Below are 18,014 nucleotides of genomic sequence, written 5' to 3' on the forward strand. Positions count from 1 at the left end.
CGAAAGTTTTCTTCCTCCCACTTTGCCCTGTTGGTGAGGAGGCTGGGGGTGGGCAAGAAGTCAGAGGGGGACACAGCCAGGACAGCTGACCCCAAACAGCTGAAAGGATATCCCATACCAGACAACACTGTGTGCAGTGATTGTTATGGTTAAAGCAATGGTTAAAGGAAGGTGGACATTTGTGTTTATGCTGTTTGAATTCCTAACGAATCCTTGAACATGAACACAGAATCACAGAATAGCCAGGGTTGGAAGGGATCAAGGATCATGAATCTCCAACTCTCCTGCCACATGCAGGGCCACCAACCTCCACATTCAATACCAGACCAGGCTGCCCAGGGCCCCATCCAACCTGGCCTTGGACACCTCCAGGGACGGGGCATCCACAACCCCTCTGGGCAGCCTGTTCCAGCACCTCACCACTCTCTCTGTAAAGAACTTCCCCAGATATCCAACCTAAATTTTCCCTCCACCGGCTTAAAACCATTTCCCCTCGTCCTGCCCTTATCTACCCTTGTTAAGAGTTGATCAAACAGTGCTCTCCTGGAAACAGCTAAACATCTGCCCACCAACGGGAAGTTGTGAACAAAGAATTTATTTTGCTTTGCTTATGCATGCAGCTTTGCTTTGCGTCTGTAAGGAGGAGGACAGGTCACGGATAGGCACACAGACACGAAGCCTGCCACCCAGGCTCTCTCCGATGGCGGCGAGCCTCCATCCGTCTCCACGGAAACAGCCCGGTAGGCGGGGCCGCTCCGTTGCCATGGCAACCGGAAGTGCCGCGCGGCACCGGCCCCGCCCAAGGCGACCCGCGGGAGGGGTTGCCGCCCTCAGAAGATGGCGGACGGCGAAGCAGCTCCCGCTCAGCAGGAAGGGGAAATGTCGGCGGCCGGCCCGGGTGTACGGAGGGAGCGGCAGCACCGTGGCGGCGGCCGCCCGCCCAGTGCGAGAGATTTGCAGGCGAGCGGGCGGGAAGGGGCGTCCCGGACCCTCAGCGGGGCGGAGCTTTGACTCAGGGGTGGCCGTGAGGGGGCAGGGCTGAGTGCGGGGCTCTTGGTGGGGCCGTACCTCTTAGGGCCTTTGAGTACAGGTGTGAGTCTGAAGTTAGTTGGTAGTCTCTCTTTCCTGGGTCCTCCTTAGCATGTGGTCCTTGCGCCTGCGACTTGATATCGCGTATTAAATTAAGGAAAACTTACAAAACAACGTAGTATGCTATTCAGGGCAAAAGTAAGTTGCTAAAAAATGGTGTGTTAGATGTGCCTCCCACAGTTTCCTGAAAAAGAACTTTGTATTGATATGGCAGCCCGTGTGGTAAAGTTTCTTAATAGAAATATTTGCAATGATATTTGCCAGCCAGTTAGGCTGTTTCTGTCTTAATCCCAGTACGTACTTCACTTGCATTGTATTTTTCCATTTCTATGTTGTAAAATTTATTTGCTTCCCAGTTTTATCAGAGGGATTCTTAACAACTTTATTTCAGTTTATTAGCATTGAAGAGATTATGTGTAACATATATAGGTGTGTGTGTATTCTGAAACTTTAATGTAGGCTGAAGGTAACTAATGAGACTGTGGACCAAGCGCAAGCGGAGTACAAGTATTGCATCACTCTGGCATGAGCATATTGAGTATTTCTTGCTTTTTTTTCCATAAAATAGAAAGGAAGCTGAATTTAGAGAATTGAGAGTTCTCATGTTGATGTCACTAATTTTCTAATAACGTGCACATTTAGCATTAGTGTGTCTTATTTCTGTTCCATATGTATCTCTAGACTTCTAAAAAGAGTACTGTTTCCAACAGTTGGCCTTGGCAGAGTTATATGAAGATGAAGCTAAAAGGCAGTCATTGCATCCTGACAAACCAACGACAACAAAGATGAGTAACTCAAAGGGGTAAGGGACGCTTTGTTCTTCAGACATGTGTCAAATAGGTGCTGTATTAGCTAACAAAATGTTGTCGTCATAGTTACTTTGTCTTCTTTTTGTACAGACAGTGCTCTACAGCAGTTCATAGTCAAAAGTTTGGAATCCCTGTAAAAATGCATAGTTCATGTTTTAGAATGTTTTTTTAGTCATACTGATCTGGGAGCTGTTGTGTTACATGCTGTTCCAAAGTGCTGTAAACCCACTTCACCTAAGATAAGATTAAGATGCTCCAAGTGAAATGCAGTGTTGCTTGTGTGTTTTTTTTTTCTGCAGAGATAGAACTCAGGTAATTGCTGTGTCAGAAAAATACTGCAGTTCTTTCCTTCTTCAGAATTCAGCAAATCAGTAGTTTGTGTGAAACTTGATGAGAGCTGCTCTGAGTCTTCTGTTTAGGTCAGTATTACTTGAGTAACTAGCCAGATAAATGAGTAGTGGGTTTATAGGAGGTGAGAGAAATTAGGATGACTTTGTAATTAAGTTTTTGGTGGTGCTGGGTGGATAGAAGACATGTTTGTAGATGTAAAGCCAGGTTTTGCTGTCCTGTAGTGTTTTCAGTTCACATGGGGTTTGAAGATTCAATATAGCTTTAAAACTTTTATAAATTCACCTTGCCAGTTCTTAATTAATTGTTCTATAAATTGTTCTAAAGAAGTCTTTAAATCATCACTGTCAATGATGCCATAACAAGGATTGTATTTGGCTTGTCTTTCCTTCTCTGCTGCCAATATGAATCTCCATTTCAGAAGAGGTCAAATAGCAGAAAAAGAGCTTAGTCAGCACACTACACCTTGAGCAGATGCATTTCCATTTGCAAATGCAGATCCTTAGGAAGAGGGAATTTAGCACCAGATGAGAAAATTGCAGAATAATAGTTTGGGTTTCTTGGATAAAACTGCCTAAGATCAGTTATGTAGAACAGAATTTATACACAAGTTAAACAAACAGCTCTATTTACCAGTACCTGTCATGAAGTTGCAGCTTCCTGTTCCAGGTGAAGAAAAAGCTGCAATACAGTGTCTCAAATATTTAGTGTGACTGCTATTGGCAAGCATTTGCTCTTTGTTGGCAGTCATGCTGGAATCTGAAGTGGAAAATGGCTGCAGTTCTGCTATTTGCATGGTATCCAAAATTATATATATATATATATATATATAATATTTATATTTATATATATATAATTCAGTTGCCTTTTAAATGAGCAGTGTTAATTATAAGGAAACATAATGCTTCTCTTGAAGTCATCTACTTGTCTGCACAGTTGTAGGTATAGAAGATGTCTGTGGGCCCTGCTGAATTATGCCATCGTGTTATATAATCTCTAGCACCTTCACCAAATTTAGGACAGTTGGCATAAAAGTACAAAGCCCAGAGTGTGTCAAAGGATGAAAACAGAAGAGATTAAGAATAGCAGAATAACACCATGAAAGAGCTTCTAGTGCCCGTGACCCAAGTTTGTAGCAGTACGTTTGTTTGGTGGCTATTTTTCTGAGAAGAAGATAAGAAGCAGAGCCTTCTTGGAGCTGTAGAATCACCTTGTTTTAACACCAGTACTTAAAAATGTGATGTCCTGCTCCACTATATTTTGATTTGAAATGTATTGTGGTGAAACCTTTCTTAAGCCTGAACTAACAAACTGCCACATAGTGGACTGTTGTGTTCTTATCCTGCTATGAGCTCGGCTGCTTTACACAGATCTTGCATTGATGAATTTTATTGTGAAATACTCCAGGATGAGGGTTTACATCTGTACAGCTCTTCCAGGCATATTGCAAACTAACAACGTTGTTTGTCTTCTGGTAGCTTACCAACTGGTCCTTGTTCTAAGGTATTATTAAATGCAGTTTAATTCTCTTTTTAAAGTCTTTTCAACAATGCCATTCAATATGTTTCTAAGATCATGCAGGATAGAAGTGAAAACTACTACTACTTTGTTTCTGGGATAGTCATAGACAGGAATACCAAGACATCAAAGAAAGTGCCAGCAGTGGCTTCACTAGGCAACAAAATCAGCTAAAATGTGTGAAGAACTGGAAGTGAAGTTAATACTGCTAAACAGGATTCTCCAATTGATGTTCAGCTTGTAATATTACCTTTATTATCTCTGAGACTGCCAGCAGAATTCCACTTCAGGCTTACTCAGTATTAAGCATCTGTATACCTTGGACAAACAGCTATGATGAGAAGATAAGCTTATCATCAAGGTGGATCTTCTGGAGCATTTTATCTGGCTTAGAAATAAAATTGTCTTGTTTAAAAAAATGGTAAAAACAAAAATATGTCCTTCCTTAGTTTGTGTGTGCCAGTCATCTTCATGAATGTTCTTTCATTTTTCTCAACAGTCTTAAAATAGATTCTTTTAGAAGTTTGAGAAAACCGGAGAGAAGCATGAGTGATGACAAAGAAAACCAAAGGTATCTTAAAAACAAAAACCTCATTTAACAATTGTGGAAATACTTGTTATTTTTTCTGACATTGCTCCACCCTGTTTTTGAAAATGCATTTTTCATTGACTTACTTTCACTAATGGGAAGAGTTTTAAAGCATTATTGCTTATGAATGTTACTATTCTAAAGATTTTATTCAGGTGACTCAGAATACAGAGGATTACAAATTTCTGGGGCTTCTAACAATCCAAGTAAAATTGTTGCTGAACTCTTCAAAGAAGCAAAAGAACACGGGGCTGTACCACTAGATGAAGCCTCAAGAGCATCTGGTGACTTCAATAAAGCTAAGGTAAAAGTCCAAAGGTATTTTGATCTCTTTTTATATCAGACTCTTCAAAACTCACATAATCACATGAAAGCAAATATGTCTTTCTGTGGTTTGCACATAGCAGAGGATTTGATCAATGCATTTGTGTATTATATGTGCTCAGTAGCTTGTTCTAGAAAGTGATGGGATACAATGCAATTTCAGGGAATCATAGAATCACCGAGGTTGGAAAAGACCTCACAGGTCATCCAGTCCAACCTACCACCAATATTTCCCCACTACACCACATCCTTTAGTACATCTAAATGTTTCCTGAATGCCTACAGTGATGGTGACTCAACCTCCTCCCTGGGCAGCCCATTCCAACTCCTGACCTCTTGTTCTGAGATGAAATTTTTCCTAATATCCAACCTGAACCTCCCTTGGTGCACCTTATGGCCATTCCCTCTCGTCCTATCACTAGTTACATGGGAGAAGAGGCTGACTCCCTCCCCCCCCCTTGCCACAACTTCCCTTCAGGGAGTTGTAGAGAGTGATAAGGTCTCCCCTGAGACTCCTCCAGACTGAATAATCCTGGTTTCTTCAGCTGCTTCCCATATAACTTGTGCTCCAGACCCTGCAGGGCTTTGTTGCCCTACTCTGGACATGCTCCATGGGGCCTCAGTGTCTTTCTTATAGTGAGGGGCACAAAACTGAACACAGTACTCAAGGTGCAGCCTCACCAGAGTTGAGTACAGAGGGATGATCACTTCCCTGCTCCTGCTGGCTGCACTATTTCTGATACAAGTGAGGATGCCATTGGCCTTCTTGGCCACCTGGGCACACGGTTGCCTTGTTTAGCAGGGCGTTGACCAACACCCTCAGGTCCATTTTTTCCACACTCAAGTCTGTAGCATTGCCTGGGGTTGTTGTGGCCAAAGTGCAGGACTTGGTCTAGTTGAACTCCGTGCCATTGACCTTAGCCAATGCCAGCATCTTCAGGAGAATACTGTGGGAGACAGTGTCAAAGGCTTTGCTGAAGTCTAGATAAACTACATCAGCAGCCTTTCCCTGGTCTACCAGGTGGGTCACTCGATCATTGATGGAGATGAGGTTGATCAAGCAGAACTTGCCTTTCATGAACCCATGCTGGCTGGGCCTGATCCCTTGCTTGTCTTGCACATGTTGTGTGGGAAGTTTTGTTAGGAATCAGCTTGAACTGGGATTATTTGCTTCATTTTTTATTAAGTTGATTTTTAAAAATCATCTGCAGTCATCAAAATGTCTGGTTTGAATTACTTATGTTTGAAAAAGTGTACAGACTAGAAACTAATATTAATCCTATACAAATCACTAGATGTATAATTTCTAAACAGAAAATCTTAAGTTAGAATTGTTTGCTCTTTATCATGGAAGCAAGCTTGCTGTTGTTTTTAATTGTACCTTGATAAATTTAACAAACTGTTTCAGATATCTTTTCAATGAGCTTTACTTTGTCTATTTTTCAGTCATTTTCTGGTGGTGGATATAGATTGGGTGACTCGTCTCAAAAGCACTCTGAATATATATATGGAGAAAATCAAGATGTAAGTACAATTCTGAATAGCCATAAACAGTGTCCCTGATTGTTGCCTGCCTTTACTGTGTCTACAGCTTAAAATACCAATATTACTGCAGTTATCTATGAAGAAGGACAAATATCTAAATATTAGAAATGTATTCAGTAGAAATTAATTGAAAGCGTTCCCAGAGGAAAAATATTTATTTAGTAGATACCATTAAGGGCTGTGTTATGGATATGCTTGACAAGAGGACTGGGTGACCATGTGCAACTTTGGGAACTTGAGTTGCTAGGAGCATTCTGATCTCCTGAGCTGAGTTGTGAAGCAGAGGTTAGAATTAAAAGCAGAGAAGAGACCTGTAGGCATTCACAGAACTGATGTGGGTTAATTAAAATCCTTTGGTAATTAGTGATTTATAATTAGTGTTTAATATTTTTTGCTCTGTATACATACTGGAAGTGACAGTTACTAGTAGATACCTACCACCTGACTATCTCTACCATGCTTGGTAAAATAATAATAATAAAATAATGATTTTTGGGTAGTTCATAATTTAGAAAAGCGAGTCATCTGTATGTTAAATGATACCACAACTTTATTTTGCCAGTTACCTTTTCCCTAGTGTTAAGACCATGCAGATAGTTGAAATGTAGGAAAGCTGGAAAAATGAAGGATTTCTTCAAAACTGTGGGGAGTGATTGCCTTGATTATGACTTGAATGCAGTTAGCAGGGTGATAAGTTATCCATGACTTCACAGAATAGTTGAGACTGGGAATGTCTTCATTCAGGTCACCTGGTCCAAAGCTTCTGCTCAAGGAGGTACGCCTACAGCCTGTTGCCCAGGATGCCATGTTCAGGCAGCTTTTGAAGATCTCTGAGGAGATTCCATAACCTCTCTAGGTGGAATGTTCTATTGCTCAGAAACCTGCAAAGTAAAGAAATGCTTCCTGATGTTCAGAGCAAACCTCCTGTATTCCAGTTTGTGCCCACTGGCTCTTGTCCTGGCACTGGGCACCAGCATACGCAGCCTGACTGTCTTATTTGCACCTTCAGGTATTTACAGACTGATGAAATCTCCCTGAGCTTTTGCTTCCTTAGGCTGAACAAGCCCAGCTCAGTGTCAGACTTTCTACGTAGGAGAGGATGCTCCATTCCCTTCATCTCTGTGACCCTTTGCTGGACATTCTCCATTACATTTGTGTCTTTCTTGTACTGGGGAGCCTGAAACTGGACACAGTACTGTAGATGTGGCCTCCCAGCCACCTGCTGGCAAAGCTTTGCCTAATACAGTCCAGGATACCATTAGCTGCCTTTGGTGCAAGGGTGTATTGTTGGATCATGTTCTACTTGGTGTCCTTTAAGGTTCTGCCAAGCTGCTTTCCAGCTTTTGAACTTGATGAAGTTCCTGTCAGCTCTTTTTCCAGTCTGTTGAGGTGTCTGTGAATGCCAGCGTGATCCTCTGGTGTATCAGCTACTCCTCCCAGTTTTGTGTCATCTTCGAACTTGCTGAGGGTATACTCTGTTCTGTTGGTGAGATCACTAACGAAGATTCTAAGACAGGACTAAACCCACTATTGGCCTGTGGAGTACATTGTTAGTTACTAGCCTCCAATAGACTGTTCCACTCATTGCTACCTCTGGGCCTATCTGTCCAGCTAGTTTTCAGTCCAGCTCATTGTTTGCTCATCCAGCCCAAACTTTGACAGCCCCTCTGTGAGGATCTCCAGGTGGGCAATGCTGACTGTTCTCCCCTCATCTACCAGACCAGTCACTTCATTACTGAATTTGGTCAAACACAGCTTCCAGTTGGTCAGTCTGTGCTGGCTGCTCATGATGAATTTGATTTCTTTCCTATGCCTGGAAAATGATTTCCGGGTTTAGATGCTCCAGTCTCTTCCCAGGAATTGAGGGGTGAGGCTGACTAACAAGTAATCATTTGGCAAATTTGTTTCATTTCTTATGGTAAGCAGGTCTTAACCAAAGACTTTTTCCCCAAAATGCATCTGAGCTACCACAGACATGCTTAAACTCCGTTCCAGATTTACTTGAGCACGTTAGTGATTTTGAAACCAAGCAGTTTTCTCATCCTGCCTATTAACCAGCTGAAAACGGATTTGAGCGTAGTGGCAGTTCTGTGAATGTCAGCCTTTGCTTTTTTTGATGGAAAATGCTTGAAAACAAAATTAATTCAAAATATAAGAGATAGTTATGTTAATACCTCTGAAGTATTTATTTTTTGTTAATGGAAATTAGTTTTCTCTAGACACGATTCAAGTTCCAAACTGTCTTAAATTTTGATGCTAACTCGAGGCATGGTTATTTCTGAGAATAGATAAGCTAAAAGAATCCCTTTCTTCTTTAATAATAATATTCAGTTCACTGTGTCTTAATAGTTTTTTATATAATCTGTGTACAATTTGTGCTAGAGTTCTCTTTGCAAATTATTTTCAGTATGGTGGAAAATGCATGGTTTCCCTTCATAGCAGACTAACTAGTGGGAAAGAAGGCTCAAGTTAGACACAGTGTGCCCACCCACAGCTGAGAAAGCGCTGATTTCACTACTTGAGAAACAGAGTGAGGAGGAAAAAGAAAAGTTTTGTCCATGTTTGCAGTCATCTTTTGCGTGCTTTCATGTGAGTGGCTGAAATTTATTAAACCATTCTGTTGCACAAATTATAAATAGCTGGTTTTGTAAATCCTCTCTATGCAGGTTACTCACATCTTCTCATCTTGACACTTCTTTGCTGTACTTGACACAATTTGTGGAATAGTCTACTCTGACTCAAGATCGAATGTAGGAAAAATCAGGTCATCTTTTCTTTTAAATTATTCCTCATTTTCTTCCTTATACAGTTTAAATTCATCCTAGCTGATAATATGAAGATAGTGGAAACATCAAAAGCTTTTATTTGCCAGTTTTTCAGTCTGAGCATGAGTTTCAGTCGTCTTTTCCCTATGTCTTAGATGCAGCTTAAATTCTTCCACTAGTAAGAAAGAAACAAAGGTTATTATACTGCTAGTCTCATAATGTTTAAAAAAACAAAACAAAGCCTAAGGTGTTAGACTGGAAGATAGTCTAGTCCAGCCTCTTGTTCCCACAAGCCAGCAGAAGCAGTAAGTTGGATCAGGGAGATGATCCAGGTTAAAAGCTAATCTTTTTCTCCCTTTCTCCTTGTCAGATTTATTTTGTTCAGGATCACGTCATCATGTGAAAGTGAGGGAGAGTCAAAAATACAAAGTCTTCTATACCTTCCTATTCAGATGAGTGGCTACAGTTGATATTAGGCTCATCAAGACAGGAAAAATGAGAGAAGCTAAAGGATGTGGTTTAGGTTGGGAACTTACGGCATGGCATGCCAGGAAATGATGCCTTCTTTCCTCTTAAGTAATCCTTCTGCTTGTTAAGTAATAGCCTGCTCTGCTGAGCCAGAAGCACATTGCAGTGGGGTTACCATTATTTGAGATAGGGCTAGTTTTCTAAGCACAGTTTTACTGGAAAGCCTGATCTTGCTGGGATCTTGTTAGTTGCAGGAAAGAGAAGTGCAGACTTCTGAGAGCTGCAGTGTCTCCAATGATACAGGCTTTGGCTGGTGCTATGTGCAGGCAGCAAAAACAGAGGGGAGTGAAGGAAGCTGGTGTCCAGGATGCAATGCTCAGAATTTAAACAGGGTAGAGCCAGTATCAACTTTAACTGCAGTTAAACAATTTGAGGAAATAGCAATTATAGCTTTAACTGGTATATCAGCAATATTTTGTGAATGTATGCATTTATTTCTTGATTTATTAAGAAGTGTTTACTGCTTTTAAAAGTAGTTGAAACACTGTCAAGCTCATTATGAAGTCATTGCATATTATCTGTATGTCACAAATAACAGATTAATAAGAGATTCTTTATTAAAAATGTAAAAATGGTCTTGGAATAAATGGTAATCTGTAGGAAACTGAAATACCTGTGTATCCTCACTTTCTGGAACTTCAATTTTTTTCCCTCAGGTCCAAATTTTGCTGAAACTGTGGAGGAACGGCTTCAGTTTAGATGACGGAGAATTGAGATCCTATTCAGACCCAATAAATGCTCAGTTTCTTGAGTCTGTTAAAAGAGGGTGAGTTAAAATAGCAATTTTATTGAGGTGCATCCTTTAAGTGAAGGGGAAAAAAACTGCTTTCTCAAAATGATTGTAATTATTAAAAACTCAAGGTTTCTGCTATGTTTGCACCCATAAAATGAGTTCTGTATTTGTCATCAGATGCATAGAGTACTTCAAAATTTGAAGTTTTTTGGTTTCTTACTCATATAGGCTGTTAGTTACGCGTATTTTGTTAGTGATTTCTAGGCTGATCTTTTTTCTTCATTTTAATTTTTCATTTTATCTGTCATTTTGAGATGAAATCAATTTGTAGAACAATTGGGCACCTACAACTGTTAAAGTAAGCAGAGTACAAGCATGAACTTGTGCTGTGTAAGATATTTGTGTAATTCTTCATTGCAGTAGAGCATAACTGAGGGCCTTGTTTTGTATTAAGGGAAATTCCTGTGGAACTGCAGCGACTTGTTCATGGTGGCCAGGTTAACCTGGATATGGAAGACCACCAGGAGCAGGAATATGTGAAGCCAAGACTGCGATTCAAAGCTTTCAGTGGAGAAGGGCAGAAACTCGGAAGGTAAAAATCACTGAGTTTTCTGTGTCCATATGTCATGCCAAAAGCTGGATTGAATCAGTTAGGAGACTTTTGGAGAACTAATCAGGTGATGAAAGCAATATGAAATCATTTTGTGCCACCTTGATTTCAAGGTCCCAGCCCTGATTTTATAGTCACTTGTAACCGTGGAAGCTTATATGTAATCTTACTAAAAGGCAAGTCTCACTTCTGTGTCCTGGACCTGCTCTTAAACCTGCTAGATGTTTGTTGTAAATACGAGATTTCTCTGCCTATTCTTATGTATAACTTTGTGCATACATATACATTTTTCTACCAGTGGAACTGGTACATAATAATGCAGAAGTCATTCCTGTGTTTGGAATGTCTCCTTTGGTCAGATATGCATCATCTCCGTTCAGATTAAATTACTGTCATAGTAAACAGTTAAGTGACAATTCTGCCAGTGAGCAGGCTTTTTACATAACAATTATCACTTTTATAGCATCTTCTCCCACTGATTTCGTGTGAGCTGTTGAGTTGTGCGTATTCCTAGGCTTCTAATTATGATTATGTCTATTCATCTGATATATTTGTTTTCCAAAAAAGATACTAACAGTATGCTGCTGTACTTAATGCTGGGGAAGAAGTGGCTGAGGGGAGACCTTTTTGCTCTCTTCCAACACCTGAAAGGTGATCGCAGCGAGAGCAGGACTGGTCTCTTCTCACTGGTGGCAGGTGACGGGACGAGGGGAAATGGCCTCAAGTTGCACCACAGGAGATTTAGGTTGGGTATCAGGAAAACTTCAGAAAGGGTTGTTAAGCACTGGAATAGGCTCCCCAGGGAGGTGGTTGAGTCACCATCCATGGATGTGTTTAAAAACCGTTTGGATGTGGTGCTCAGGGATATGATGTAGCAGAGGGCTGTTAGAGTTAGGGTAGTTTGGTTAGGTTGTGGTTGGATTCGATGATCTTTAAGGTCTTCCAACCTGAGCAATTCTATGATTCTTTGTAATTCACTAAATGCTTCTTAGCAGTTTCCAAACTGTATGTATGTATCCTATTTTTTTTTTTAAATCAGGAAATGTGCTCACAAGAAATAAAAAGGTGAGAAATAGGAGTAATGCTGCGAATGATTTTGTACAGTAGCATCTTCACCTGAGCACTTTCTTGGGCTTTTTAAAGAAATACAGCACAAAAACAGGTGGAGAAGAGAGGTTGTATGTAGAAGAATGTACACACCCATTTTAGAATTTTTTTGTTTTGGTATCTTGTGCAGTCTTAGCTATTTAAGCAGTGAAAGAAAGGAGCCAAATAGTTATCTCCAATCAGATTTGTCTTATTTGTATGCTGTGCAGGACAAAGAATGCAAGCTTTCTGTGCAGTGTTGCCAATTATCTGCAGATATCATTTGTGCTCTAAAAAGGTGGAGTGTACCCAGAATTGTAAAACATTGCTCATGACAGCAATTTCTAAATCTCCAGTTCGGGACAGTTAGTACAATATAATGGTGTGTGATTCTTTTGAAATTCAGTCCATGAGTTATGACATGGGAATCCTAGTTCCAGAGACTGTCATTTCATGTTCTGTATGCATAATATTTCAGTTCAGATATTTCAATTTGTACCTGATTACCTATTTAATAGCAGGTAAAGGTAAGGATCTACGCAGTTACAGAAAAAATATATGTGGAATTTTAGTCTTTGAAAAGAAATTATATAAGTATTGTTTATTTTGTTTTGCTTTTTTTTTTTTTTCACTTGTCTAGTCTTACACCTGAAATAGTCAGCACACCTTCATCTCCAGAGGAGGAGGACAAATCCATTCTTAATGCACCTGTTCTGATTGATGACTCTGTTCCAGCAACTAAAATTCAAATCAGATTAGCTGATGGAAGCCGATTAATACAAAGATTTAATCAAACACACAGGTAAATTAATTTTACATCAATAATTAATTCTTCATCAATCACTCCGTGATTCTGTGATTCAGTACAGGTGACAATAACTATTTTGGTAGGTTTGTGCTTTATCATCAAATGAATATCAGCAAGACACCAAAAAGGGGGAAATAAAATTCCACCAGAATATCACAGATCTGCATTGTTTTCGTAGACGGAGATGTATTGATAAATTGACCATCAGAGCAAAACTCTGTAATTAAAAAGACAGGATATTTGGTAATTGCAAAGTCACAAACTTTCCTGACTTGTGATGTCCTGTGACTTGTAAAGACTCAGTACCAGCCATAATGAGTGTCTGTGTAGGTATAAGATCCCCTTACTATTCCTGAGGAAGCTGGCCTCTGGACAACCTTTCAGTGTAGTCATCCCAACCCGGAGCTCATCGTGGGAGAAGCCAGTGACTGATTTGGATGACTCTGTGAAGGCACTTTGTTCTAAGGTGTTATGGAGATAAGGTTTTCCACAGTGTAGTCAGGGTTGCTCCTATAATCTGGAGCTCCAGCTTTCTGTTTCACTGTACTTGAAGCTGCCTAAACTGTAACTGAAAAGATATGGTTTGTAAGTGTAGGCTGATTCCTGTAGTCAGAAGGGTATATGGTCACACCATACTCATTTCAGTTCTGCTGTGTGGCTGGGCTAGTGCTGACAAACAGTGGATGGTTGTCTCCTAGGGATGGGCAGTGTGTGAAACTTGGTGAGTGTTTAGATTCATTAGAACAGAATAGGTCAGTAGGAAGGGACATTCAAAGATCATATAGTTAAACTGCCTGACCTCTTTTGGGGCTGCCCAAAAGTTAAACATATTGTTGAAGGCATTATCCAAAAGTGTCTGGAATGCTGGAGGAGACATGGGTCATCAACAACCTCTTTAGTAAGCCTGTTCCAGTGTATGATGACCTTCACAGTGAGGAACTTTCTCCTTATGACAGGTTTGAATCTCCCCTGGCACAGCTTTGTGCTGTTCCTACAGGTCCTGTGAACGGTTACCAGGGGGAAAAGGGCCAGCAGCCACTAATTGCTCAGTGCTCCAGTCCCTCTAAAACCCTCTGGAAGGCCTCTCATCCCTCTCAGTTTAGCATCATCAGCTAACTTCTGAGGATACACTCCAGTCCTGCATCCAGATCATGGATCAAAATGTTGAGCAGACTGTAGAATGGAGCCCTGGGGAACACCGCTGGTGACCGTCTGCCAGCTTGCAGTTCCATTCACTACAACCCTGTGCATGCTACCATCAAACCAGTTCATCAGTCAGCATGGTGTGAAACTGTTTATCTCAGAATTGGTCAGCTTGTCCAGAAGGATGCCATGGGAAGCAGTATGAAAGGTATTAGTGAAATCCAAAAAGATTGTATCCACTGGCTTCCCTTGATGAACTGGTTGTTGACTATCCCTGATGGTATTTTTGTTGTTTAAGTGCCTTTCAATGTCCCACAGGACAGTCTTCTCTGTAACTCTTTGGGGGACTGAGATTAGATCAGTAGGTTGTAGTTTCTTGAGTCTTCTCTCATGCCCTTTTTGTCGATGGATGTAACATTGGCTAGTTTCCATTCAGCAGGGACTTCTCCTGACTTCCATGACCTCACTTAAAATTCTGAGAGAAGTCCAACTGTAACATCTAATTCCTTCAGTGCTCTGGAATGAATCCTGCCTGGCTCTGTGGGCTTAGGAATGTTGAGCTAATACAGTTGTTCCCTTACAATTCCACTGACTACAGATGTAAAGTCAGGGTCCTCCAACTCTGGGGTCCTGGCACCCCAAAATCTATCATCGCTATTAAATATCAAGGTGTTAAATGCCTCTGTCTTTTCCTCCTTATTCAGTGTCCATCTGCTCCAGTCAACTTAGTAGGCTGTTGTTTGGAGCTTGCCATCACTTTTATTGACATTGTTGGGGCATTATCACAAATGGTGTTGGCCAACCTCATTTATTTGTCTAAGAGATTGTTTTAGAGCAAAGTTCTGCAAAGTTATGCTTTGCACTTGCTGTTCTACGTGGCTGAGAGAACTTTGAGCAGGAGGCAGAGATTTGGGTAGTGGTTCTACCCATGCTTGACAGCAAGCAAGGCTCAAGTTAGCCCACTCCAAAATCTGCAGTGTTGTGTTAGAACACAGCTGAAACTGGGCTTGAATCCTGCCTTAAAGGTGATCTTAGTATTTTAGTGTGGACTCAGTTTCTTTGCATAGCTGTTATATGGCTTTAAGAGTCCACCTGTTCTCTTTCTTCTTCCATTTCTGTCTCAGAATAAGGCCAGAGCCAATGTGCAGCTTTCTTCACGTGACAAAATACATAGGCTACAAGAAGGTAATTTTAGCTGAGATGCCAATAGACAAGAAGTTTCAGCAATAATGTCTCATACTTAGTAGACTTGATAGTACCAGCCCAGGCGCTTCCTTCCCAGCACCAGTTGGAGAAATTACTTAACAGTATGGCTGCTACAGAGGCTCTGTAATCATGATGTTTTATGTTCTCTGCATTGAAGGGTAGAAGTGGTAAATTCCCAGTCACATCTGTAAGAATGGCTGTGTTGACAGAAGCTTATTCAATAATTACTAGTGTTCTCTTAGTTATTTTTGCTGACACGTGATCAAAATGGCTTCCTGAAATGCATTGCTTGCATCATAAGCCTTGAAGATAGAAAGTTAAAGTCCCTGCTTATTTGGTTACAGTAAATCTACCTACTTATCGTTCAGTAGACCTTCAAAGATGTTTTATTGCTGAGTTGTTTTTTATCTCTAAAAATCTTACTTTCATCCATGTCTTATAAAACTAAATTATTAAAACTAAATTGTATTTGCTATGCTGTGTCTGTTTCATGAACTGTTGTTTGCTAGTTCACTAAGTGAAAAGAGGGGAAACCTACTTGCTATTGCGGTGCATTAATAATTCCCCTCTGCTTTCTCATCACCATATGTTGTAAGATCTTTCCTTCCATTATTATTTTAACCTTTTTGGTGTATACTAATTAATACAGGGTTGTTTTTTTTTTTTTTTTACAATTGGAATTGAAATTACTTGACTTCTTATGTTAAATATCAGTTTACAATGCACTTCTATGTTAATACTTTTATTTCTCTTATTTGAGAAAACAAGAGGCATTAAAATTAATTCTTCAGGTTTTGCCTATAAGAAGTAAAACATTCCTAGGCTGCAACCCATAGCACTATGGATGAAATTGAAAAGTAAAACCAATAGGACATACTAAACAGTTTTTCAATCTGTTAGAAGATTGTGTTGTCTTCAGAGATTCAGATTGTAATGGAATCATACACAGCTTTCATGTCCTATCCCTTCCACAGGATTAAAGATATTCGAGATTTCATTATCCAGTCCCGTCCAGCATTTGCAACAACTGATTTTGTTCTTGTGACGACCTTTCCAAATAAAGAGCTGACAGATGAAAGCCTGACACTACGAGAAGCAGATATACTTAACACTGTGATTCTCCAGCAATTAAAGTAATCTTAGAGTTGTTGCTAACAGAATGGAGTATGTGCTGTATTGTCATACAATGTTTTCAGTAGATGAAAAAAAGAAGGATCAATGTCTTCATTCTTCCACTTCCATAGATCAGATTTTTAGGTTTCGTGTCTTCCAGCTATAGCATATCTTGTTTTAATTTCTCAGCATTGTTTAATCCCTTCTCAGTGTTAAATTGAGCTTCCCTTTGTTATTGTTTCAAACAATGCTGTGTATGAGATAGGAGCTATCACAGTGACTCCTCAGTGTTTTATGGCGGGGGGGAGGGAGGAGAAGCATTTTTCTGGAGGGAAGAGTGTATTTAACACAGTTGGTAAGATTGCACTATGGAAATGTTTTATGCTGCACTGACAAACAGCCATGTGAAAACTTAACCTGTAGGTTATGTTTACCTTCCAAGCTGTATTAACATTAAGGCATTCTGTTTGATAGGTTGACGGATAATTAATGCTGTATTATAAGTTTTGTATATTCTGTTTCGAGGGTTTCATGGTGTAGTATAATTATTTATATTCTAATTCTTATGTAAATATTCTTATATTGTTGTTTTGAGAGAATCGGTGTCAGGAGATGCAAAGCTTAGCTCTTGCAGCCTATAACAGTGTTCTCATTTGTATTCTGGTTGTTCTACTTGCGCTGTAAATTATGAATTTCCTTTCTTCTGAAGTTAGGGAAATGAGAAAGTCATTCAGTCATCTGAAGAACTGCTGTGATGTAGACTTTGTGAGGGTAGGACTGTGGTTACTTTGAACTCGAACCCTGTGCAGCTGTGTGATTCTTCACATGAGCAGTTACTTTTAAAACTACCAAGAGGTGCACAGACACAAAAATTGTTTATTGAGTCATTTGCATGCACGAAAGTAGACATGTTAGCTGAGTGTGTATTTTTGACCTGAAAGTCAGGCCTTTATATTTGGAATTTTGGCTAATGACCTTTTGTAATATTCAGTGGGGATTTACTTGTGCAACTTGCTATTATACACTTCCATTGGAGGTTGTATAATTAAACTTCTTAATCTTTGAAATCATATATTTTTTTTTCAAACAACATGGTCCTACACTGCAGTATGTAAGTAGGGATCTTACACTGTGGGCAGACTGGCTGCTGTGCTTTAATAGTATGCAGATTTATAATATTTGTGGCTTTATATCAAATGAATGGATCAGACTCTGAAGGAGAGTGATTGGTCTGTATTCTTTGTACAGATATATCTATTAAAAATACTGTTTTCACTGATTATTTTATCTTGAAGACATCAACACGTTTATTTATGCATAGCTTTATCTTTGGTTGATAGATTACCCTTAACTTTCAATCTCAAAGTAGAAAAAGTTTGAGTGAATTTTAAATGTGCAGTTGTACTTGAAGTCATTTGTTTTTGTAATCTGTTTGCATGATTTCATCATAAAGCATTTAATGTGCTAAGTAAATAAACTTTTACGCTGAAAGACCGTAGGCAGTTGTTGTTCTTTCCAATATATGTTGTGATGAAGTGGTGATTGTTGTGTGCCAAATATAAAAAATATTTAGGCCTAAGTGGAAAGGGATGGACACACACTATGCATGTATCTTATATATTTATATTCTGTCTATAAACGTGAGGTCAGAGTCAGTGCTGTGAAGCAGAACATGGGCAGTCTGTGCTTTGGGCTTATTTCAGCTCAGAATGTAGGTGCAGTTACATTGCTTGTTATTTCTGAAGACTGACATTAAACACAGAGTTTAATCAAATAATATTTTTTTCTACTTACTGTGCC

At 39.8% G+C, this 18,014-nt stretch overlaps 1 protein-coding gene across 5 annotated transcripts; it reads left to right on the forward strand.

Annotated features, from left to right (window-relative positions):
- The first annotated feature begins 804 nt into the window (after positions 1 to 804).
- UBXN2B (UBX domain protein 2B) lies at positions 805 to 17,712 on the forward strand. 5 transcript variants are annotated; one of them, XM_052704529.1, is made up of 9 exons: positions 805 to 960; positions 1,800 to 1,891; positions 4,264 to 4,335; positions 4,498 to 4,657; positions 6,124 to 6,201; positions 10,172 to 10,281; positions 10,703 to 10,840; positions 12,585 to 12,746; positions 16,076 to 17,712. In XM_052704529.1, the coding sequence occupies exons 1-9, from the start codon at positions 838 to 840 to the stop codon at positions 16,236 to 16,238; spliced, it is 1,098 nt and encodes a 365-aa protein (XP_052560489.1). In that variant the 5' UTR covers positions 805 to 837; the 3' UTR covers positions 16,239 to 17,712. The 5 variants fall into 5 exon arrangements, with proteins under 5 accessions (XP_052560489.1, XP_052560490.1, XP_052560492.1 ...); XM_052704530.1 differs by having other exon boundaries at positions 13,750 to 16,166; XM_052704531.1 differs by lacking the exon at positions 805 to 960 and adding an exon at positions 1,042 to 1,227.
- Positions 17,713 to 18,014: the final 302 nt, after the last annotated feature.

Source organism: Tympanuchus pallidicinctus, unplaced genomic scaffold, assembly GCF_026119805.1.
Source record: "Tympanuchus pallidicinctus isolate F22 unplaced genomic scaffold, pur_lepc_1.0 scaffold5, whole genome shotgun sequence".
Lineage (NCBI taxonomy): Eukaryota > Metazoa > Chordata > Aves > Galliformes > Phasianidae > Tympanuchus > Tympanuchus pallidicinctus.

Excerpts from the sequence above, each read along its gene's own strand:
- UBXN2B (XM_052704529.1), top strand. The coding sequence starts at position 838 with ATGGCGGACGGCGAAGCAGCTCCCGCTCAGCAGGAAGGGGAAATGTCG. Across the intron at positions 4,658-6,123 it reads GTGACTTCAATAAAGCTAAG|TCATTTTCTGGTGGTGGATA; the intron begins GTAAAAGTCCAA and ends TCTATTTTTCAG. Across the intron at positions 10,282-10,702 it reads CTTGAGTCTGTTAAAAGAGG|GGAAATTCCTGTGGAACTGC; the intron begins GTGAGTTAAAAT and ends TTTTGTATTAAG.